Source organism: Scyliorhinus torazame, chromosome 18 (genome assembly GCF_047496885.1).
Source record: "Scyliorhinus torazame isolate Kashiwa2021f chromosome 18, sScyTor2.1, whole genome shotgun sequence".
NCBI lineage: Eukaryota > Metazoa > Chordata > Chondrichthyes > Carcharhiniformes > Scyliorhinidae > Scyliorhinus > Scyliorhinus torazame.
The window spans coordinates 16,222,172-16,247,607 of record NC_092724.1 but is presented as its reverse complement, the minus strand read 5'-3'; the positions used below and the strand labels follow the sequence as shown (position 1 = coordinate 16,247,607).

Sequence of the window (25,436 nt, the reverse complement as noted above, 5' to 3'; positions counted from 1 at the left end):
GTTTGGAAAGTGCTGTCGAAGGAGCTCTGCTGCAGTGCAGAATCAGAAGTTTGTGACCACTTCAGTCCCACAAGGGTCTAATCATGGTTGATCTGTCTGAGTTTACCGAATTCCACATTGCAGTCTATCCCCGCTATCCTTAGATTTTTGTTAGGTAAGGGGATCAATCTACCTCCACCGTAAAAATATTCAGTGACGCCGCCTCCACTGCCATCTGCGGCAGGGAGTTCCAAAGTCGCAGAACCCTCGTAGAAAATAATTCTCCTCACTGTGTCATAAAAGGGCGACCCTTAATTTTAAAACAGTACCTGCTAGTTCTGGACTCACCCACAAGGGGAAACATCCTTTCCATGTCCACCTTGTGGAGGCCGTTCAGGATCTGATATACTCCAAGTAAGCCACCCGTCATTCTTCTAAACTCCAGTGGAAACAAGAACAGTCTGTCTAACCTAAATCCGAAAACCACCTCTGAACCGCCTCCAATGCATTAATATCCTTCCTTTCCAAAACTGCACACAGTATTCAAGATATGGTCTCACCAATGCGCTGCATAACTGAAACATAACATCCTTAGCTTTTATGTTCAATTCCCTCCTAATAAAGGATAGCATTCAATTAGCCTTCTTAATTACTTGCTGTACCTGCACAGTAGCATTTTGTATCTCATGCACTAGAACACCCAGATCCCTCTGCACCTCAGAATTCTGCAGTGGCATAAGACCATAAGACCATAAGAGCAGAATGAGGCCACTCGGACCATCGAGTCTGCTCCGCCATTCAATCATGGCTGAGACTTTTCTCATTGCCATTTCCTGCCTTTCCCCCATAACCCCCCATCCCGTTATTAAGCAAGGGTAGCGTAGCATCCCTGCCTCTGAGCCAGGACGTCTGGTTTCGAGTCCCACCCAAAGACAGAATGGCCAAGGAAGGTGCGTTCATAATGTGGACAAACAAGCTGATGATCAATCTTTCCAAAACACCTATCAGGCGGCTTGATGTGGAATTGCACCTCTCTGGCAATAGATTGTCGGCCTGTCCCTAGGAACAAGTTACTCTGGAAAAAAGACACAAGCGTGTACTTTGCCTACCTCATGTGTCACGAGATAAGTCTAAGATTCTGAAAGCGATTGATTAGGTAGTCAAAGAGAAAATTTTTGCACCGGTGAGGAAGTCTCAGACTAGGAGGCATACACTTTAAATCAAAAGCCAGGTCATTCAGGAGACAAAATAGGAAAGGCTTTGTCACAAAAAGTTGTAGACGCTAGCTCAATTAATGGTTTTAAATGCGAGCATAATGGATTTTGCCAGTCAAGATAATGAAAGGATAGGTGGTAGATGTTAAGGTACAGATCAGCTAAACCTCACTGAATGATGGAACACACGCTCGAGGGGCTGAATAGCCCCTCTTGTTAATATGTTCTTAATATATCCTCATGAACTAAGAGCAATGAACCACAGTGGGTTCTCCTGCCTGTGGTTCCTGTAGCTGAGCTACAAAGATCCCAGCTTCCACCCCTATGCCTGTGCTTCAATGTCTTGATATAGCCAGGTGGCAGGAGGGCACACGGCAAACATCCTCAGTGCCCCAGAGTGGGAGACATCAGCCCAGCTTTCAACTCCTGATTGCTTTTTGCTGAGCCCTATTGGCAAACAAACCCAAGATGAGTTAATGAGGAGTTATGGTGGCTTCCAGGGTCACAGACTGAGGCTCAGTGCCTTGACTTAGACTAAATGTGAGGCCATTTGGAAATGGAAATCGCTTGTCACAAGTAGGCTTCAAATGAAGTTATTGTGAAAAGCCCCTAGTTGCCACATTCCGGCGCCTGTTCGGGGAGGCTGGTACGGGAATTGAACCGTGCTGCTGGCCTGCCTTGGTCTGCTTTAAAAGCCAGCGATTTAGCCCTGTGCTAAACCAGTTTGGGGGGGGGGGGGGTTATTGAAATCAACAGACCAACATCCACAATGAGTAACTGGGTTCAGGTGAGGGCAATGCAATTGCCTTGTAATTACATTTAAAAAAATAAATCTAGAGTGCCCAATTCATTTTTTCCAATTAAGGGGCAATTTAGTGTAGCCAATCCACCTCCCCTGCACATCTTTGGGGTTGTGGGGCAAAACCCACACAAACACGGGGAGAATGTGCAAACTCCACACAAACAGTGACCCAGAGCTGGGATCGAACATGGGGACCTTGGTGTCGTGAAGCAGCGGTGCTAACCACTGCACCACCGTGCTGTCCAGCCTTGTAATTACCAAGAAGTATCTCTACATCTTAATTATTCCATAGCCAACGGTCTTACACACCCCGATACAGATTAACTAACACTGAAGGGTCAGCCGCAGTGTGAATATTACTAACTTGTACTCTTGTCAACCACAGAGCAACATTGAAACGCAACTACCCTGAGCATGCCATTTGTGACTTGATCGTGTATTACGATGATTTTTAAATCTTACAGGATGCCTGGTCTCCATTAGTTTTCTGAGCAATGTCCATTTTCTCCTGTCGCCCCTTGGTCCCTGTAGCCTCCTCCATCTTGTATATTTCCGACAGACACAGCTTGGGGTTGAAGTGAAAAAACATCTTGCCCTGGGAGATGGTCAAGTTGTGCTTCTTCCAGTCCCACAGTTGCTGCAAGTTCTGATTGTCCAACACGTAGAATGAGTAATTCCTGGATTTCAAATTAAAAGGAAAAGACATGTTGAAAACAAATTTGGATTCTCAATAAACCTAAAATCAGGGTAAATTCGAAATTAATTTAAAATCAGGAAAGACAAATTAAAGAGGGATGCAGCATCCTCAGCAGTTTAGCGAACAATTTGTGTGCTGAATGCAGACATGAGCCACACAAACCAGGAACGCCCCTTAGTTCGACTCTCATATTAAGATCATAAGAAATAGGGGCAGGAGGAGGTCATCCTGCCCATCGAGTTTGTGCTGTCATTCATTGAGATCATGGTTGATCTGACTGTGGCCTTAACTCTGTTTTTCTGTGTGCCTCCCATTACCCTCGAGTGCCTTGTTAATCAAAGCCGTGGCAATCAGAAATCCTCTAACTCACCCTGAATGACCCAACCTCCGCCGTTCTCCCAGAAGAGAATTTCACAGAACAAATGACTCAGAGAAGAAATAGCTTTTCACTTACGTTTTAAAGAGGAGACCTCTTGGGCGGAATTCCCCCCCCACTCCCCCAACGTCGGGTGGGAGAATCGCCCGGGGCGCTGCGCGAGTCCCACCACACCGTCCCGACGCCCGCACGCGATTCTCCCACGCCCCCTCCCAAACCGGCGCAGTACGAATCACGGCTGGCCGCTGGGAGAATCGCCGCTTGCCGTTGGTAATGGGCAAGTGGCAATTCTCCGAGCGTCCTGCCCAACACGACAGGTTCCCGCCGGCGCCGTCCACACCTGGTCGCTGCCGGCAGGAACAGCGCGGGAACGTTGGGGGGGGGGGGGGGCGAGGGGGATTCCTGCACCGGGGGGGGGGGGGGAAGGTAGCAAAAGGAGTCCGGCCCAGGATCGGTGCCCACCAATCGGCGGGCCGGCCTCTCTGAAGGAGGACCTCCTTTCCCTCCCCTGCCCCACAAGTTCAATCCGCCATCTTCTTGCGGGGCGGCCGCGGGGAGGACGGCAACCGCGCATGCGCGGGTGATGTAATTTACATGGCGCCGGTTGCGTCATTTACACGGCGCCGCTTTTACGTGGCGCCAAGGCCTGGCGCACATAAATGACGCGGCGCCGCTCCTAGCCCCCCGGGGACGGGGAGAATAGGGGGCTGGAACGGCCTCCGACGCCGGAGTGAAACACTCCGGTTTTCACTCCGGCGTCGGGCCTTAGTCTCCCGATGGGAGAATTGCGCCCCTTATCTTTGAACTGTTCAACATGGGCAGCACGGCGGCGCAGTGGTTAGCACTGCTGCCTCAAGGCGTTGAGGATCCGGGTTCAATCCCGGCCGTGGGTCACTGTCGGTGTGGAGTTTCTCCCCTTGTCTGCGTAGGTCTCACCCCCACAACCCAAAAGATGTGCAGGGTAGGGCAGCACGGTGGTGCAGTGGTTAGCACTGCTGCCTCACAGCGCCACTGAGGACTCCGATTCGATCCCGGCTCTGGGGTCACTGTCTGTGTGGAGTTTGCACATTCTCCCTGCATTTGCGTGGGTTTGCCCCCACAACCCAAAGATGTGCGGGGTAGGTGGATTGGCTACGCTAAATTGCCCCTTATTTGGAAAAAATAATTGGGTACTCAATTTTTGTTTAAATGTGCAGGGTAGGCGGATTGGCCATGCTAAATTGTCCCTTCATTTGAAAAAACAGTTGCGTACTCTCAAATTTAAAACAATAAAATCTAATCAATAAACTGTTGGGGGATACCCTTGCAAGGTGAAACATCCTCTCAGCATCTGCCTGTCAAGCTCCCATAGAATCGTGTATCTGTTTCAACAAGTTCACCTCTCGCTCTTCTAAGCTCAACTGAGCATAGGTTCAACCTGCTCAACCTTTCCACATAAGACAAGCCCCTTTTTGTACCTGGAATCAACCTAGCGAACCTCCTGTGAACTGCTTCCAATGCAAGTATGTCCCTCCAGAAATAAGGAGAGCAAAACTGTACACAGCACTCAATTTCAGGGTCTAGGGTTTAACTTATTTGTGTAATCTAATATGGGGGGCTTAAACTAGCTGAATAATTCAGTAAATCAGGGCTGCGTTTGTATTGTATCCTCGAGGCTTGGCTCTGATAAAAATACAGGCGGTACAAGTGTCAACTATATTGTTGGCAAGAATCGTGTGATAATCTTCACACATCAAGTGATTGCGATAAAGACTTGAAGGGGAAAAATAGTTGCCATAAGAAGAACATGACCTGGTGCACTGTACAAAAGCGTGTAACATACAAGCATATATATGGAACTGTCGATTATAGGAGGGGGTGAACTGGGAACAAGGGTACGACAGAAGGTTGGGGGGGGGGGGGGGGGGGGGGGGGGGGGGGGGGGGAGAGGATCAATTATTCATTTTAAGTTCAACGCTCACATCACATCGTATCCGAGCAAACAGGCCTATAAGGAGGGCTTACCAACTTACAAACTGTGAAGGTACAACAGGGATCCGGAGTTGGGGATCAACAAACCAAAAAGAAAAAAGTGTGCAGTAACAGGAGAGAATGAGAGAAGAGACAAACAATTGTACGAGGGTTATATTTGTATATTTAACGGGTGCATGTGGCACAGTGGTTAGCACTGGGGCTGCGGCGCCGAGGACCTGGCATTTAATCCTGGCCCTGGGTCACTGTCGGTGTGGAGTTTGCACATTCTCCCCAGGTCTGCTTGGGTTTCACCCCCACAACCCAAAGATGTGCAGGTTAGGTGGATTGGCCACGCTAAATTGCCCCTTAATTGGAAAAAACTAAAAAAGTAATTGGGTACTCTACATGTTTTTTTTTTTATAAATCAAAAAAAATAATGTGTATTTTTTAAAAATGTGTAGCCAAAAGGCGTTGCTCCCACAACTTACCCAGGCTCCAGAGTTTCACCTTGAACCAATCTCAGGCTACGGAAGAAAGACAGCGACACAAAGCATAGGAACTGCGGATCTTTAGATAGCCGGGTGATCACCTCAATCAGACCCAGATTTGCTTCCAACTCCGCTGCAATGTTAGCTGAAAAGACAAGGAAGGATATTATAATTTTTCTTCCACAGTGCTACCACCGCACAGCCAAGGGCGACTGACGGCAGTGCTTGTACAGCAGCACTAAATCTGCAGGGCTTCAAAGTAGAGCAAGATCTTCCGAAACATCATTTCTCCATAGCTGTAAATGGTTTCTCCTGGCATTAGGCATAATAGAGAGACAGAAAAGAGAGTGAAGAACGAGACGCACAGAGAGGGAGGACAGTGAGAGACACATAAGGAGTAGTGAAAAGGAGTCTCGGGGTGGGTCCAGACAGGAGAGTGAGAGAATGGGGAAGAGGAGGCACGGAGAAATGAGACACAATAAAGGGAGTGCAAAGAGAGAGGGGATGGGGAGAGAGATGGAGGAGGGGGAGGGGGGGGGAGAAAGAGAGGGGGGGAGAGAGAGAGGGGGGGAAGAGAGCGAGAGGGGGAGAGAGCGAGAGGGGGAGAGAGCGAGAGGGGCAGAGAGCGAGAGGGGCAGAGAGCGAGAGGGGGGAGAGTGAGGAGGAAGAGTGAGGAGGAAGAGAGGGGGGGAGAGAGGGGGGGGAGAGAGGGGGGAGAGAGGGGGGGAGAGAGGGGGGAGAGAGGGGGGGAGAGAGGGGGGGAGAGAGGGGGGGAGAGAGGGGGGGAGAGAGGGGGGGAGAGAGGGGGGGAGAGAGGGGGGAGTGAGAGGGGGGGAGAGAGAGGGGGGAGAGAGAGGGGGGGAGTGAGAGGGGGGAGAGAGAGGGGGGGAGAGAGGGGGGAGAGAGAGGGGGGAGAGAGAGGGGGAGAGAGAGGGGGAGAGAGAGGGGGAGAGAGAGGGGGAGAGAGAGGGGGAGAGAGAGGGGGAGAGAGAGGGGGAGAGAGAGGGGGAGAGAGAGGGGGAGAGAGAGGGGGAGAGAGAGGGGGAGAGAGAGGGGGAGAGAGAGGGGGAGAGAGAGGGGGAGAGAGAGGGGGAGAGAGAGGGGAGAGAGAGGGGAGAGGAGAGGGGGAGAGAGAGAGGAGAGAGAGAGGGAGAGAGAGAGGGAGGGGAGGGGAGAGTGAGGGAGAGAGAGGGGGAGAGAGGGGGAGAGGGGAAGAGAGGGGAGAGAGAGGGTGGAGAGAGAGGGTGGAGAGAGAGGGTGGAGAGAGAGGGTGGAGAGAGAGGGTGGAAGAGAGAGGGTGGAGAGAGAGGGTGGAGAGAGGTGGAGGGTGGAGAGAGAGGGGTGGAGAGAGGGGGTGGAGAGAGGGGGTGGAGAGAGGGGGTGGAGAGAGGGGGTGGAGAGAGGGGGTGGAGAGAGGGGGTGTAAAGAGGGGGAGAGAGAGTGGGAGAGAGAGTGGGCGAGAGAGAGATGGGGGAGAGAGAGATAGGGAGAGAGAGATGGGGAGAGAGAGATGGGGAGAGAGAGAGAGAGATGGGGAGAGAGAGAGATGGGGCGAGAGAGATGGAAAGAGAGCGAGATGGCGAGAGAGCGAGATGGGGAGAGAAAGAGATGGGGAGAGAAAGAGATGGGGAGAGAGAGAGATGGGGAGAGAGAGAGATGGGGAGAGAGAGAGATGGGGAGAGAGAGAGATGGGGAGAGAGAGAGATGGGGAGAGAGAGAGATGGGGAGAGAGAGAGATGGGGAGAGAGAGAGATGGGGAGAGAGAGAGATGGGGAGAGAGAGAGATGGGGAGAGAGAGAGATGGGGAGAGAGAGAGATGGGGAGAGAGAGAGAGATAAAGAGAGAGAGACAGGAACAGAGACAGGGACAGAGAGAGAGAGAGAGAGCGCGCGAGAGAGAGAGAGGCAGAGAGAGACAGAGAGAGAGAGAGGGAGGAGTTTGATTTTGCATACATAATGTTGCTAGTATTCTTAGCTACAGCTGCTGATGAGACTTTTGGTGGTTTGCAAACAAAAAAATATTAGGAACCATTGTATTACATAGTTTTGCTCATGAGCCTGAGCAAGCGAAAGTTAAAGCATTGCATGTGAGATACTACCAGAGTGCCACATGCATGCATGTGGAGCATACAATTAGCAGAAACAGTGTCTGAACGAGGCACCATTTGGGAATGTGCGCATCCGTAAGGGAGTGCGCGCAACAGTGTGTGCACGTGCGTATGTGCATATCTTTGTGTGTCTGTGCACGTCAGTGTGTGTACCAGTATGAATGCAAGTGCATGTAGGGGTCTTCGTGAGAACGCGCCAAAGGAGCGTTGTGAGTGAAGGTGCGTGAGAGCGCGCGCGAGAATTACTATCATTTGTTTGGTAGTTTTGCCTCGTCCTACCACTAGCCGACTGAGATCAGTTAACTCCATACAGACCGGGGCCGAACCTGGTCTTTTGGACTCAGCTACATATTAGTCATTAGGGAAGCAGGATACTTATTTTTAGCAAAGTAGATGATCTAAGGTCAGCATGGTCTCAGAGATGCAGGAAGTGGGTTCACACCGAATGCTGTTATATACAGCAGTTCCTGATCTTAACTGTTGTAGGAGATGGAAACAGATGTTATGCGTTGAGGAATAGATAGCGGACATGCTGCTCTCCCACAGTTCTGCAGCAGGCTAGCTCAAAGTGGAGGCAGCGGAATAATAGAGGAAAAAGAAGCTGTGGAAAGTGGGCTCAAAGCACAAACAACAATTACAGGTGGGATTTACCCACCACCCCGCTGCGTGTTTTTTTGGCGCTGGAGGCGGCCTGCCAGCGCGATCTACTGGTCCCACTGTTGTCAACGGGATTTAACAGTGGCGGCACGGTAGCACGGTGGTTAGCACAGTTGCTTCACAGCTCCAGGGTCCCAGGTTCAATTCCGGCTTGGGGCACTGTCTGTGCGGAGTCTGCACATTCACCCCGTGTCTGCGTGGGTTTCCTCCGGGTGCTGCGGTTTTCTCCCACAGTCCAAAGATGTGCAGGTTAGGTGGATTGGTCATGCTAAATTGCCCTCAGTGCGCAAAAAAAAGTTAGCTGGGATTACTGGGTTATGGGAATAGGTTGGAAGTGTGGGCTTAATTAGGGTGCCCTATCCATGGGCCGGTGCAAACTCGCTGGCCTGAATGGCCTCCTTCTGCACTGTAAATTCTATGATTTCCCACTGACTGCAGCCCTCATCGGCAGGAAATCCGTGCCCCAGCGTAGGACAGGACTAGCTCGCCAGAGTAGACAGCCGGTAAATCCCACCCAAATTCTACTTTTAAAAATATCTTTGTCTTCTGAAATACTACGCTCTTATTTTGTGGTTCAGAATTCACCTGGACTTCTATTATCCAATTCCAATTATCTAACACTAATGATCTTTATCGTCACAAGTAAGCTTACATTAACATTGCAATCAAGTTACTGTGAAAAGCCCCTAGTCGCCACACTCCGGCGCCTGTTTGGATACACAGAGGGAGAATTCAGAATGTCCAATTCGCCCAACAAGCACGTCTTTCGGGGCTTGTGAGGGGAATCCGGAGCACCCGGAGGAAACCCACGCAGACACAGGGAGCTAAAGCCACGAGGGAAAGGGTGGTGAACCTCTCGGTAAACTGTAGTGTGAGTGTAGCACTCTCACCTTCATGGGAAGTGGGCACCACTGTCAAGGCCAGCATTGCATGCTCACCCCTAATTGCCTGACCCGCTAGCCTATTTCAGTGGGTAGTTAAGAGTCCACTGCTGTGGGTCTGGAGTGACATGTAGGCCAGACCTGTAAGGATGTCAGACGTCCTTCTCTAAAGCACATCAGTGACCCAGATGGGCTTTTACCGCAATCGGTGATAGCTTTATGGTTACCATTACTTTTTTAAAATAAATTTAGTGTACCCAATTCATTTTGTTCAATTAAGGGGCAATTTAGCGTGGCCAATCCACCTACCCTGCACATCTTTGGGTTGTGGGGGGCAAAACTCACGGAAACATGGGGAGAATGTGCAAACTCCACACGGACAGTGACCCAGAGCGGGGATCGAACCTGGGACCTTGGCACTGTAAGGCAGCAATGCTAACCACTGCACCTCCGTGCTGCCCATTGGTTACCATTACTGAGTCTAACTTTCAATTCCAGGGGTATTTTTTCAAAAAAATTTTTAATATAAATTTAGAGTACCCAATTATATTTTTTTCCAATTAAGGAGCAATTTAGCGTGGCCGATCCACCTACCCTGCACATGTTTGGGTTGTGGGAGCGAAACCCACGCAGACACGGGGAGAATGTGCAAACTCCACACGGACAGTGACCCAAGCCGGAATCGAACCCGGGTCCTCAGCGCTGCAGTCCCAGTGCTATCCACTGTACCACATGCCGCCCTTTTCCCCCAAAAAATTAATGGAATTCCTCCAGCTGCCATGATGGTATTTGTACCCCTGTCCCCAGATCTTCAGCCTGGGTCTCTGGATTACCAGTCCAGTGACGTTACCACTACCCCACCAGCTCTCCCATAGCATTGATCCGAGTCAGAAATTTGTTCAAATATCACTCCAGGACTTGGGTGCAAAAGTTAAGTGTAGTCCAGTGCAGTACTGAGGGAGTACTGGATTGTCAGAGGTGCTGTCTTTCAGATGTAATGTTGAACTGAGGTTCCGTCTGCCCTCTCAAATGGATGTAAAAGAACCCATGGCACTATTTCGAGGAAAGCAGGTGTCCTGCCCAATATTTATCCCTCATCCAACATTGTAAAAAAACATCATCATTGCGGGAGTTTGTGGGAGTTTGCTTGGCGCAAATTGGCTGCCCTGTTTGCTACATTATCACAGAGACTACACTTCAAAAGTACTTTGTTGGCTCTGAACACTTTGGGATTTCTAGTGGTCGGGGAAAGCTCTATAAATGGAGATTTTTTTTTAAAGTGACGGCTCAAGGGGGAAAGAACTTCATTAAGCAACATAAAATATTAAATGTGGTACAATATCATAGAAGTGTTACAGCACAGGTGGCCTTTTGGTCCAACTTGACCATGCCAGCCCAAGGCCACCCAGGTGCTCTTTCTAATCCCGCCTTCCTGCACCCAGCCCATAGACTGTGTATTTCACAGCACCTACAGTGCAGATCCAGGTACTCCTTAAAGAGTTTAGGGTCTCTGCCTCCACCATTAACTCGGGCAGCGAATTCCAGACTCCGACTACCCTCTGCGTTAAAAGGTTCCTCATGTTCCCGCTACCTTTCTGACACTTATCTTGAATCTATGTCCCCGATAGGAAGGTAAATGCAGAATATTGCTCCCAAGCAGACTGAGAGAGGGGAACCAAATAGGTACATTTCAAAGTGGACATTATACGGGGCGGCACGGTGGCGCAGTGGTTAGCACTGCTGCCTCACGGTGGCGAGGGCGCGGGTTCGATCCCGGCCCCGGGTCACTGTCCGTGTGGAGTTTGCACATTCTCTGCCACAACCCAAAGATGTGCAGGGTTGGTGGATTGGCCACGCTAAACTGCCCCATAATTGCAAAAAAAAAAAGAATAGGGTACTCTAAATTATGGAGGAGAAAAAAATAAAGTGGGCATTATGAAGCGCTTTGTAATGCAGTGATGAATGTCTGAGGAGTCGGAGGGGGCAACAGTTTTTCTCCACAGTGCTCCGTCTTCACAAATCAGCTGCAATTTCACAATCAAACACCAGGGGACAGAGAGCGCTTTCATGATTGTTCAGCTGTTAAAAAGAGTAGCAAAAAAAAAGTGTTTCGCAATCAAGGACTTTGTCACATAAACGTACCATTGTACAAGAGCCAAGGACAAGAAACAAACAATTGCCCTTCAAAGTTCATCCCTCCCGTACCCAAACTCACATATTACAGCATCCGACTGCATTTAGAATGTCACCCCCCCCCCCCCCCCCCCCCCCCCCACCACCCGTTTTATCGTTTTCCAGTTTGACAGATTATTCCAAATATTCATCACACTGTGCAAACTACTTGTTTTTGATCCTCTTCTCCTCTCCTGGTTTCTTTTGAAAACATCTCTATTTTATATCCCATTTAATATTTTATATCCTTTAACGAGGACCCACTCTAGCCGCCATCTCTCTAGAACTCAAAGTTCACCACCCTCTCTCCCTTGTCATTCATCCCTATTCTTTGTGGTGAGGTGACAGGAATTGAACACAGAAATCCCACGCAAAGCCTAACCAATGCACAGTAAGCCATCTCTACACTTGTATTTCACTGTTTGGCTATATATCCTTCAATTCCTTCAAGCTTTTTGCAGTTGTTTCATCACATTGTCTGGTTTCAGACGTTCATGGTGTGTTAATAAGAAACACAGTGGTTAGCACTGCTGCCTCACGGTGCCGAGGACCCGGGTTCGGTCCCGGACCCGGGGCACTGTCCGTGTGGAGTTTGGACATTCTCCCAATGTTCTCCCACAACCCAAAAAGATGAGCAGGGTAGGTGGATTGGCCACGCTAAACTGCCCCAAAATTGGGGGGGGAAAAGGAATTGGGTACTCTAAATTCATAAAAAAGATACACAGGTGAAGGACATTCTTTAAATACTACGAGCACTTGTAAAGAGGGATCGCTGGGGCACCGGTTTAGTAGGTAGGAAGCAGACATGAGCAGTGCTGCATTCTGTTAATAAACCTATTATGGTCTTCCGGTTGCGGCTATGCGGAGCTAAGTCGCACATTCGGCGGCTCCCACAAAAACAGACTTTTGGGCTCTTTTCAGGGCCCCCAATGGCACTTTTTCGACATTTCCCGGTGTGGGAATGAGTCTATAACAGCTCTCCGTCAGTATTTGGCTTCAACTAGGAGCGGGGCGACAAAAAAGGTGGTGGTGGACCCGAAGAAGGTGCGAGGGAAGGACGACAAAATGGTGGCGGGCAGAGACCAGGCAGCTTGGATGCAGGGGGGCGGAGGAGCAGCAGGAGGGTATCCAGCGCTGCTTCAGAGAGATTAAAACGGACCTGTTAGAGCCGATGAAGGCTTCTATTGATAAGCTGCTGGAGACACAGAGGGCCCAGGGGGTGGCGATCCGCGAGGCTCGACAAAAGATCTCTGACAATGAGGACAAGATCTTAGGCCTGGCTGTAAAGGTGGAGGCGCATGAGGCGCTCCACAAGAAATGGCAGGAGTGGTTCGAGGAGATGGAGAATCGGTCTAGGCGGAAGAATCTGCGGATTCTGGGCCTCCCGGAGGGGCCGGACGTGGGGGCCTATGTGGTCACCATGTTGAACTCGCTGATGGGAGCGGGGTCCTTCCAGGGGCCCCTGGAGCTGGAAGGGGCCCATAGAGTGCTGGCGAGGAGGCCCAAGGCTAACGAGCCTCCGCAGGCGGTGCTGGTGAGGTTCCATCGGTTCGTCGATCGGGAGTGTGCGCTCAGGTGGGCTAAGAAGGAGAGGAGCAGCAGGTGGGAGAACGCGGAGGTTCGGATATACCAGGACTGGAGTGCGGAGGTGGCGAAGAGGAGGACCGGGTACGATCGAGCGAAGGCGGTGCTGCACAGGAAGGGGGTGAAGTTTGGCATGTTGCAGCCGACGCGACTGTGGGTTACCTACAAGGACCGGCACCATTATTTTGAGTCTCCGGAGGAGGCGTGGGCCTTTATTCAGGCCTAGAAGTTGGACACAGATTGAGGGTCGGGATGGGCGATTTTGTGACTGCGGTTGATACGTTATGTTTACTTTTGTTTCGAGAGGGGGGCCTTTGTATTGCTCCGGGTTTCTTTTTCTCTGTGTTTTTCCCTTTCGGGTCGGTGAGGGTGGCTGGGGCGGGTTGGGCACTGTTTTGGTTGGGTTGTTCGGGGGGTGGGGGGCTCTTGGAGGGGGTTAGGTAAACGGAACAGGAGGTGTGGACGGCGGTGAGATGGGGCCGTGCGGGGGAGGGGGAGGCCCGAGTCAGGGGTGAGGGGACCAGGCCTGTAAAAGGAGCTGCGTCAGAGGTGGCAGGGCCTGGTAGGTGGAAAGCGCAGGCTTTTTCCCGCGCTGAAGACTGGAGGGGAAGGGGCCGGGAAAGCTAGGGTTGTTTCCCACGCTTAGAACGGAAGGGGGAGGGGGAGAGCCTATGGATGGGTACGGGAGAGGAGGGTGTGCCACACAATGGGAGGAGTCGAAGGAGAGGCGGGAGTGGCCGGGGTCAGCAAGAGTCAGCTGACTTGCGGAAGTGCAATGGGGGGAGTAAATCAGCTAGGATGAGTCCTAGCCGGGGGGGGGTCGAGACGGGGGTATGCCGCTGTGGGGAACGGGCCGGGTGTGGGGTGCGGGCGCATGGCTGGCCGAGGAGGGGGGTCATGGCTAGTCGGCGGGGGAGGGGGGGGCAGGTAGCCCCCTGATCCGGCTGATAACCTGGAATGTAAGGGGACTGAATGAGCCGGTTAAGCGGGCCCGCGTGTTCGCGCACCTGAAGGGGCTCAAGGCGGATGTGGTTATGCTTCAGGAGACACACCTGAAGGTGGCAGACCAGGTAAGATTGAGGAAAGGGTGGGTAGGTCAGGTGTTTCACTCAGGGCTGGATGCCAAAAATCGAGGGGTGGTGATCTTGGTGGGAAAGAAGGTGTCATTTGAGGCGTCGAGCATTGTGGCAGTTAATGGCGGTAGGTACATAATGGTAAGTGGTAAGTTGCAGGGAGAGACGGTGGTACTGGTCAATGTGTATGCCCCGAACTGGGACGATGCAGGTTTTATGCGGAGTATGTTGGGTCGGATCCCTGACTTGGAAGTGGGGGGCCTGATAATGGGGGGGGGAGACTTTAACACGGTGTTGGGTCCGGCACTGGACCGCTCCAGGTCTAGCACGGGTAGGAAGCCGGCAGCAGCTAGAGTGCTGAGGGTATTTATGGACCAAATGGGAGAGGTAGACCCTTGGAGATTTGCAAGGCCGGGGACTAGGGAATTTTCATTCTTCTCACATGTCCATAAGGCTTATTCCCGAATCGACTTTTTCATTTTGCGTAGGGCGCTGATAGCGAGTAGAGGATACTGAGTATTCGGCAATAGCCAGTTCGGACCACGCCCCGCATTGGGTGGACTTGGAGATGGGGGAGGAGAGGGACCAGCGCCCGCTGTGGCGCGTAGAGGTGGGGCTGCTGCCGGACGAGGAGGTGAGCGAGCGGGTCCGAGGAAGTAAAGAGAGGTACTTGGAGACCAACGACAACGGGGAGGTCCGAGTGGGGATGGTATGGGAGGCACTGAAGGCGGTGGTGAGGGGAGAGCTCATCTCCATTAGGGCCCACAAGGAGTGGAGGGAGCGGGGGGGGGGGGGGGGGGGGGGGGGGGGGGGGGGGGAGGAGAGGGAGAGGCTGGTGGGGGAGATGGTGAGGGTAGACAGGAGGTATGCGGAAGAGCCTGAGGAAGGATTGTTGAGGAAGAGGCGCAGCCTCCAGGCCGAATTCGACCTGGTGACCACCAGGAAGGCGGAGGTGCAGTGGAGGAAGGCCCAGGGGGCGATTTACGAGTATGGGGAAAAGACAAGCCGGACGCTGGCGCATTAGCTTCGGAAGTGGGACGCAGCTAGTGAGATCGGGGGAGTTAAGGACAGGGGAGGGAGTGTGGTGCGGAGTGGGGTTGGCATCAATGGGGTCTTCGGGGACTTTTACGAGGAATTGTACCGATCCGAGCCCCCACGGGAGGGAGGGAGGGATGGGCCGCTTCCTGGACCAATTGAGGTTTCCAAAGGTGGAAGAGGGACTGGTGGCGGGATTGGGGGCCCCGATTGGGTTGGAGGAGCTGATCAAAGGGATAGGAAGCATGCAGGCGGGGAAGGCACCGGGGCCGGACGGTTTCCCGGTCGAATTCTATAAAAAATATATGGACCTGTTGGGCCCGCTGTTAGTCAGGACCGTTAATGAGGCAAGGGAGTGGGGGGGCTTTGCCCCCGACGATGTCCCGGGCACTGATCTCCTTGATCCTGAAGCGGGACAAGGATCCCCTGCAATGTGGGTCTTACAGACCGATTTCCTTGCTAAATGTAGATGCCAAGGTGCTGGCGAAGGTCTTAGCCACGAGGATTGAGGATTGTGTGCCGCAGATCATCCATGAAGACCATACGGGGTTTGTGAAGGGGGGACAGTTGAACGCGAATCTGCGGAGGCTTTTGAACGTTATCATGATGCCGGCGAGGGAGGGGGAGGTGGAGATAGTGGTGGCGATGGACGCTGAGAAAGCCTTCGATAGGGTAGAGTGGGGGTACCTGTGGTAGGTGCTGAAGAGGTTCGGGTTTGGGGAGGGGTTTGTCAGGTGGGTTAGGCTTTTGTATGAGGTCCCGATGGCGAGTGTGGCCACAAACAGGAGGAGGTCCGAGTATTTTCGGTTGCACCGAGGGACGAGACAGGGGTGTCCCTTGTCCCCCCCCTGCTCTTCGCACTGCGATTGAACCCCTGGCTATGGCACTGAGAGAGTCAAGGAACTGGAGGGGGTTGTTGCTGGGTGGGGAGGAGCATAGGGTGTCACTTTATGCGGACGACCTGCTGCTGTATGTGGTGGACCCCGTGGGAGGAATGCCGGAGGTAATGAGGATTCTTAGGGAATTCGGGGACTTTTCGGGGTACAAGCTCAACATGGGGAAGAGCGAGCTGTTCGTAGTTCATCCTGGGGACCAGGAGAGGGGGATTGGCGAGCTCCCACTAAAAAAGACGGAGAGGAGCTTCAGGTATTTGGGGGTCCAGGTGGCCAGGAGCTGGGGGGCCCTGCATGGGCTTAATTTTACAAGGCTGGTGGAGCAAATGGAGGAGGAGTTCAAGAGGTGGGACGCGTTGCCGCTGTCCTTGGCGTGTAGGGTGCAGTCAATCAAAATGACGGTGCTCCCAAGGTTTTTGTTCCTGTTCCAGTGCCTGTTCCCGAAGGCTTTTTTAAGGCGGGTTAACAGGAGTATAATGGGGTTTGTGTGGGCGCGAGGGACTCCGAGGGTGAGAAGGGTGTTCCTGGAGCGGAGTAGAGATAGGGGGGGGACTGGCGCTGCCCAAACTCTGTGGGTACTACTGGGCCGCCAATGCGACGACGGTGCGCAAGTGGGTGATGGAGGGGGGAGGGGGCTGCATGGAAGAGGCTGGAGACGGCGTCTTGTGTGGATACGAGTCTGGGGGCGCTGGCAACGGCGCCGCTGCCGCTCCCTCCAAGGAGATATACCACGAGCCCGGTGGTGGTGGCTGCCTTCAAAGTTTTGGGGCAGTGAAGGCAGCACAGGGGGGGGGGCCTCGGCGTGGACCCCATTACGGGGGAACCACTGGCACAGGGCAGGGATACGAAAGTTGGGGGACCTGTTTGTGGATGGGAGGTTCGCGAGCCTGGGTGAGCTGGAGGAGAAGTACGGGCTCCCCCCGGGGAACACCTTCAGGTACTTACAGGTAAGGGCGTTTGCCAGGCGGCGGGTGGTGGAATTCCCGCGGCTACTGCCACACACAGTACAGGACAGGGTGCTCTCGGGGTGGGGTGGGGGTGGTGGGAGTGGGGAAGATCTTGGAAACTTACCAGGTGATGCAGGAGGAGGAGGAGGCCTCGGTGGTGGAGGTGAAAGGTAAGTGGGAGATGGGGTTGGGAGAGGAGATTGAGGAAGGGATGTGGGCAGATGCCCTCGTGAGGGTGAACTCTTCCTCATCGTGCGCGAGGCTCAGCCTCATACAGTTTAAGGTGCTGCACAGGGCACACATGACCGGGACAAGCATGAGCCGATTTTTTGGGGGTGAGGACAGGTGTGTTAGGTGCTCAGGGAGCCCAGCAAATCACACCCAGATGTTCTGGACATGCCCAGCACTGGAGGAAGTTTGGAAGGACGTAGCGAGGACAGTATCGAGGGTGGTAGGATCCAGGGTCAAACCGGGCTGGGGGCTCGCAATATTTGGGGTGGCAGAGGAGCCTGGAGTGCAGGAGGCGGAAGAGGCCGGAATTCTGGCCTTTGCGTCCCTGGTAGCCCGGCGAAAGATTCTTCTTCAGTGGAAAGATGCGAGGCCCCCAAGCGTGGAATCCTGGATCAGCGATATGGTGGTGTTCATTAAATTGGAGAGGGTGAAATTCGCCTTGAGAGGGTCGGTACAAGGGTTCTTTAGGCGGTGGCAACCGTTCTATTTTATGAAAACCGTTAATAAAAATTATTTTAAAAAAATAAATAAACCTATTATGAAGAAAAGTATTGGTGTCTAGCTTCATTCTTCAACTGGCTTTGGGGTCGAAATAACAAATGAAAGCATAAAGTTTGCCCTCTTTCTTGGATCCTTTACGACCTGCTCTGTCAATTCATTCATTACGCATCTAGAAGATGCACACTTTTTCCATTAAATTTGGAACCCTATTTAGCTTGATGAGAAATCTTTAGGTAATTTTCTATTTGCCTGTCCAAATGCAGAGTCAATCTAAAGCCTCTAATCCTTGCTTTATCCCCTCTCAGCTACTCTCCCCATTTGAACTGTGACACGTTCGACCAATTTAAAAGTGGTTTGGTCATGATGTCGATCCCAAGGTAAACATTTAAAAGCTATTTACGATTGGGAAATGATAATTAAATAGCAGGGTCCTGGCGACAGTTATTAATTTGCTTCGCAAAGGAAATCATTTTTTTTTTTTTAAACAGCAAAAAGGTCTGGCAAACAACTACTGCTGATCAGTTGCAAGTGCTGACTTTAGACACCAATTAACACACATTATTGCTCGTTTCACCTTCCCTTTCCTCAAGACAGTTAGGCCCCGTTTTAGCGTCATTACAAATTTCACACAATTTCAATACATCGTTTGGGGAAATTAAATTATCCTCCAACAATTTTGAATAGCCTTTTAATAACTTTAATTATTCTTTAAACATCCTACGGTATCTTTTACTTAAAGGCATGCTGTACTCGGGGGCGACACGGTGGCGCAGTGGTTAGCACTACTGCCTCACGGCGCCGAGGACCCGGGTTCGATCCCGGTCCCGGGTCACGTTCCGTGTGGAGTTTGCACATTCTCCCCGTGTTTGTGTGGGTCTCACAACCAGAGATGTGCAGGTAGGCGAATTAGTCATGTTAAATTGCCCGTTAATTGCCGGGGGGGGGGGGGGGGGGGGGGGGGGGGGGGAGAATTCGGTACTCGAAATTTATATAAAAACAAGGCATGGTGTACCTTTCCGCGTGAAATTCTCTTTTCTTATTCCGGCTGGTCTATCTTCTCTGCCAATTGGACTGTCAACTGACAGTTCCCTTCTTGCCAAGTACCTTCTGTTTCCATTTCACATGGTCACAGAGTCATTATTGCACAGAGAAGGTAATTTGGCCCATTGAGTCTCTTGGTAGAGCTTACAAGTTCAGGTCCTTCGAGAGACCCAAGTTTCAGAGTGTGTCCCTTATTGGAAGAACGTTACATGATTGACATGGTTCAAACAGGACCAGGCAGGCGGAAAACCTTCCTCTATTAACCTGACTAATGCAGAGTAACAATGTGCAGGTTTCCACTGGCTTCTCCCACTGCTATCAGCTGGCGATCAAGGGTACTGTACACAGCCTGTACATTGTTCCTGTCCAGTGCAATCGTACCTAGGTCCTGATCAGGTCAGTGGTTGGTGACCTGTGCACTGTAGGTTTGTGACCTGTGCATTTTAGGTTCACTCTGCGACAGTTCTACCCTAATTTCACTTAAGTAGGTGAGCGACATCTGCCCATCGGTCTTACAGAGCCACTCTGTCTCTTCAAACAAGGGTCTGGAGTTCTCTCACTCGGCTACCCCAGGTAAGTCAAAGCCTAAGTTTTGAGGCTGTGCTTGTCACAGGTCCAAAGCACAAGGCTGATCCTTCACCCTCCCAAACCCAAGATTCAATCATGGAGACTTCACTTAGCATCCAAGTCTTAACACTTATGACACTTGCACACCCTCTTTCAGCACCTTTACTTTATAAAAACCTACCGCACTGAACTTAACATTCTGCAACAACTTTGAAGACTGTGATTGTGAGGTGAGCTTACCAAGGAATATAGAGCTAAGACAGATAAATGGAATCATACCACTTTGGCGAAGATTCCGCCTTGCGTTCTCCTATTGAACCATGTTAACCTTGGAGGGCATTGCCATAGGGGAAACACTCTCGAAGGCTTGCCGTGATAGGCGAGGGAATGGGACTGACTGGAATGCTCCACCAAGAGCTAACATGGACTCAATGAGCTAAATGGCTACTTTCAGTACTGTAACGACTCTTGTGAGTGAATGACTGAACGGACTCGAGGGGCGGAATGGCCTTCTCCTGTTGCCATCATGAACAGAAGCCATAATTTGATAGCATCACAGTAAAAGCTCCTAGAAGGAGCAGAGGCAAGCCTGACGTTCTTCTGCCCAATTCAAGGGTATTGTGTGAATCACCCAACCGAATGTTACAAAAAGACTGGCAAGCATGGATGCTAATCAAGCCATCAATGGAAAAACTTAATGGAATGGCATCACCATCAGAATGTTAGCAAATTAAATGGTAAAGGTAATTACTGTTTTTAATGAAAGCACAAGTTATTATTCTATTCCTGTTGGAAAGTGTTTGCGTTTTACATTTTCCGTCCCCCATTAAAGTAAATAATGTGTCATCTCTCGTTCCTTGTATTCTGCACACAATCTCTAGCTGCAGACTAATAAACTTGCAATTAAAAAGGTTTTCTTCAGAAACCGGCTTGTGGGCTCCCTCACGTTGGGAATACCTGCAGACGAAAACTGTAACAACATTCTGAGACAACGTCGCGACTTCTGGCACTTACTTCCTCCACGGATGTTGATGACCAAGCTGCCTTTGATGACGGTGCAACCTCGCAGCTCTTGAGCAGCCGTCACGGATTCGATGGTCTTTACATTCACCATGCAAACCTTTGGACAAAGACCAGTGCAAGGCACGCAGAGGAGGCTGGCAAAGAAAAGGAAATTCTGGTTACCAGGAGCTGCACAAGTCTCAGCTCATCACTCCTAAACTGGAGAGTCTGTTCAGGCCGCACCTTAAGCGCTCGCATTCAGATCTGGTCACGAGGGAAACGCCTGCTCCTGCTGCAGCTGTATAGCCGAATCCAAGCGTTAACTTGACTCAATGGTTGCACCCTGACCTTCCATATCAGAAGATTGCCAGTTCAAGCCCCACTCCTGAGGCATAAAGAGTCCAGAACCTCTCGTCTCCAGATCGGCAGAGACCGGATGCACAGCCCACCATGCACGTTGGGACCTGTCGGTATTCCTGGCACCCAACATCCAACCTGAAATTCCCCTACATCCCAGGACCCTCTGTGAATTTCGCCAACTCTGAGCTAGAGTCGGAAACTTCGGATAGTTCCATGGGACTTACCGAATAGTTCCCAACAAAATGTTAGGCAGAAAAATACTAGCCAAACGCCTGCTTAACTATAGAACCCACCCCCAATTACTCGCAGTGACTCCCTACCAATGCACCAACTACCCTCCCCCAACCACCCGGCTACCTAGCCCGACCATCTGGTTCGGCTCTAACCTGATCTGCCTCCGCGCGTATTTCACCTACCCTACCCGCCTACCTCAGCCACCTACTCACCCATTCGCTAACACTGTGCATTTAAACTTGCCACATGGCAGCCAGTGCCATAAAAAGGGGGTGCGGCTCGTCTTCCTTCCCCTCCACCCCCAAGCTATAGTGCAGCAACGGAGTTCCCGGAGGGACACTGTACTCAGCATTTCTGGAGAAGCCGGTGATGTGGTTAGAAATGCAGAGCAGGGGCGGCACGTGGCACAGTGGTTAACACTGGGACCACGGCGCTGAGGACCCCGGTTCGACTCCCGGCCCTAGGTCACTGTCCGTGTGGAGTTTACACATTCTCCCCTTGTCTGCGTGGGTCTCACCCCCACAACTCAAAAGATGTGCAGGTTAGTCCACGCAAACTTGCCCCTTAATTGGAACAAAACTAATTGGGGACTCGCAATTTATTTTTAAAAAGAAATGCAGAGCAGCAAAGAGGGTGTGAAGAAGTTCGATGCGGGGCAGCAATATGACAATGATGGCCAATTCATGGAAGATCGGAGCCAAAGTGACCAACATTGCTGCGTAACACCAAGAGAATGCTGACATTGTCACAAGTGTCGTATTTCAGATAAGAAGTTAAACCAAGTGCTGATCTGCTCTCTTAAAAAGCTACGGCACTATTCTGAAGAGCAGACGAGTTCACCCCAGTATCCTGATCAACACTCATTCCTCAATCAACATCAGTGAAAAACATCTTGTTATTTGCTGTTCCCAGGAGTTTGCTTTGCCACAAATTGGGAGCTGTATTTCCGATGTTAAACCGATGGAAATATTTCAAAAGGGCTCAATTGGTTGCAATGTGCTTTTGACTTCCAGTGTCATAAAAGAGGCCTTATTAAAGTCTTTCTTTCATTGCCATGATGTGGAGATTCCGGCATTGGACTGGGGTCGAGCACAGTAAGAAGTCTTACCACACCAGGTGAAAGTCCAACCGGTTTGTTTCGAACCACTAGCTTTCGGAGCGCTGCTCCTTCCAAGGAGCAGTGCTCTGAAAGCTAGTGATTCGAAACAAACCTGTTGGACTTTAACATGGTGTTGTAAGACATCTTTCTTTCACAGGGTAGAGGAAGCTCAACTTTCAGAATGAAAAGGGAGGGACCTGGTAGAGATGAACAAGATACAAAAGAGAATGGAAAGGTTCAATCTTAAAAACTAATTTTGAGCTCAATCAGAACACATGGAAACAAACATGGAATTAAACTGCTGAAAGGCACATTCAGGACTGACTCTCGGGGCAGGTCAGTATAGATTGAAAAGAAAATCTGGTGTCATCCGCACAGCACTAAGCGGATGTGAAGTGGGTGACCCTGGCCGCCCACGGAAGAATGAACTTGATGGATCGAATGGCCTCTCTCAACTCGTCTCTCACGCAAACACATGAAAACCCATAGCTTACCTTGTCCATTTTACAATGCAACCTTCCGCACCAGGCATTTTTTGGAAATTTTAGAGCACCCAATTAATTTTTTCCAATTAAGGGGCAATTTAGCGTGGCCAATCCACCTAGCCTGCACATCTTTGAGTTGTGGGGGGTGAATGTGCAAACTCCACACGGACAGTGACTCAGAGCCACAGATACACTCCACTATCCTCTTTCCTCAGGGATTGGAGCAGATTCCTTCAACGGACCAGGGGCATAGCTGTTTGGCATTGATCTGTGAACGCTTCGCTTCCAGTCCAACTGAAGAAATAAATTCTGAGGCAGAAAGGCACTGATAACCTTTTCTTTTGAGTTAAGGTTGGGACAGTGACTGACAACATTTAAAAATAACAACAACTTGATCAAGTTCCTTGCGGAAGTAACCGAGAGGTTTGATGAGGATAAAGCGGGTGATGTTGTGCACACGGACTTGTAGAAAGCATTTGATAATGCACCGCGTGGATTTAAAACTGATGGGATTAATGGGGTGGCAGCAGCAGGGGTATGAATTCGACTAAGAGACAGAAAGCAGGGAGCAGTGGTGACCAGCTATTTGAAAAACGAGAGGGAGGTTTCTCTGGTGTTCCCGAAGATCAATATTCCCTTTTCAACATATATTAGTAACCTGGACTTGGGGCATAAGGGGAAGAGATAGGGTGGACAGGATCAAATTGTTTCCCTTGGTGGAGGACTCTAGAACCAGGGGACATAGATTCAAGATAAGTGGCAGAAGGTGTAGAGGGGACGTGAGGAAGAACCTTTTACGCGGAGGATAGTGGGAGTCTGGAATTCACTGCGACCCAAAATTGTTTCAAGTACCACCTGGATCTGCACCTTAAGTGCTCTGGGCTACAGGCCGGGTGGAGGAAGACACGGACAAGATGGGCCGAAAAGCCGGCTTCGGTGCTGAAACTTTTCCATGGTTCTATGATGATATAAAAGTTGGAAGCACAGCAAACAATGAGAATGGTAACAGACTTTAGTAGGGCAAAGGCAGACTGGTGAAATATGCAGACACATGGCAGATGCAATTCAATGCAGAGAAGTGTGAAGTGAGTCATTTTTGTAGGAAGTATAAGGGAAGGCTATGTGAACTAAACGGCATAAATTTAAAGGGGGTGCAAAAGCCGAGAGATCCGGGAGCATATGTACACACATTTTTGCATGTGGCAGGACAAGTTGAGAAGTTTGTTTAAAAAAGCATACAGAATCCTTGTTTTTATTAATAGAGAAAGAGAGCACAAAGGCAAGCAATGCTAAATCTTGCTGAAACATCAGTTCGCCCTCAGCTGAAGTATGCGTGTTCAATTCAGGGCATCACTCTATAGAAAGGTAACGGAGGCCTTGGAGGAAGTGCAAAAGAGATTTACCAGGGATGAGGGTCAAAGCTTTGACAAAGAGCCATCGGACTCAAAACGTGAGCTCTTTTCTCTCCCTACAGATGCTGCCAGACCTGCTGAGATTTTCCAGCATTTCCTCTTTTGTTTCAGATATAGCCAATGGCCTGGACAGAGCTTTATCAACCTATGATTCAGAATCAAGAATATAGCCTGGTTATTATAAAAGATCATTTAGGAAATGGGGTTGAGCCGGCGTTTATTCAATCTTATGAATCTGAATTTTTTTCTTTTTTTTTACACAATTAACGCAGTTCAAAGCGAGATACTGAGGACTTAATTGGCCTCCAATTAAGGGAAGACTTTCTCGAGCAGAGCAGTCAGGAGCAGGTCATTAGGCTGTTAACCCAAGACACGAGGCTCCACCTGGCAGGCGAGACCCCTGTCACTCCCGCAGTCACTTTAAAGCAGAAGGACCTACAGACTAGAGACTTGCATTTACGTAGGGCTGTCCATTAATCAGAGGATGTCCCAAAACGCTTTACAGCCAATTAAGTACTTTAAAAAAAAATTACGAGTATTCAATTCATTCTTTCCAATTAAGGGGAAATTATAGCGTGGCCAATCCACCTACCCTGCACATCTTTGGGTTGTGGGGGCGAAACCCACGCAAACATGGGGTGAATGTGCAATTTCCACACGGACAGTGACCCAGAGCCAGGATCGAACCTGGGACCTCGGCGCCGTGAGGCAGCAGGGTTAACCCACTCAACAACAACAAAAAATAGATCTGGAGCCAAAGGAAGAGATATTAGAAGGAGTGACTAAAAGATTGGTTAAAGAGGTGGTTTTCAAGGAGGACATCACGGAACAGGAAACTAGAAGCAGGGCGTCTAGGGGATTTTCGCAGTAACTTCATTGCAGTGTTAATGTAAGCTTACTTGTGACACTAATGAAGGTTATAATTATTATTAGGGAGCGTGAATTTCAGCGCGTGAAGCCTCGCTGGCTGAAGGCACAGCTCCAATGGTGAAGTAAAGGCAGAGAAGTTGCATTGAGTGCTGAAAGTCAAGAGTGAGGGGCTGAGAGGCGGCGGCCGGGGGGGGGCTGCTGCTGCTGCTGGTGGGTAGGCCTGCTGATTGCTTTAACAGGGTGAGAGGTTAAATTCCTGCTCCAGTTCCGATGTTTAATGCTGCCAAAAAATCCACTGAAAATCTAGATAACGCAAAGGCTGTGTGAAAATAAATACCTCCGATCTCACCACCATCGGCAGTTCATTTTGGAAAAACAACAGCAAGACATTAACTAGCAGTTAACCTCACCAACCAGTGAACAGCTCACTGTACATGCTGCAGCCAATAAAAAAGGAGTCTAAAAAAAACCCGATTATGTAAGTAGGCAAACTTGCTCAACAGATCAGACCTGTTCCTAAGAAGGAGATGTTCCTGCCTGACATTCACAAAAGCAGATTAAACTGTTCTATAGTAATACAACTGGAACAGCTCCAAGTGGACTGATGCAAATCGGCAGCTTTGCAAACCCCAGTGGTCCTAAACATGCATAGGACGGGACTGCTCACAAAACCTGGACCACAGCTGCAAACATTCTTAAAATGAGTGGAAATCCACAAACCTGGATTTCTCCGTTAAGATCTTCTTCCAAACACACCTCCCTCCTCTGTGAGCAAG

The 25,436-nt window shown here is 50.5% G+C and overlaps 1 protein-coding gene across 2 annotated transcripts in view; it reads right to left on the bottom strand.

Moving 5' to 3' along the window:
• The window catches only part of LOC140394972 (insulin receptor-like), a 284,928-nt gene that overhangs the window by 58,388 nt on the left and 201,104 nt on the right, over nt 1–25,436 (bottom strand). For both annotated transcript variants that reach the window (XM_072482239.1, XM_072482240.1), the window contains exons 4-6: nt 20,213–20,355; nt 5,510–5,654; nt 2,458–2,672 (exon numbers count right to left, since the gene is read on the bottom strand). In XM_072482239.1, the coding sequence (XP_072338340.1) occupies nt 2,458–2,672; nt 5,510–5,654; nt 20,213–20,355 (503 nt within the window). The remainder of the gene's footprint in view (nt 1–2,457; nt 2,673–5,509; nt 5,655–20,212; nt 20,356–25,436) is intronic.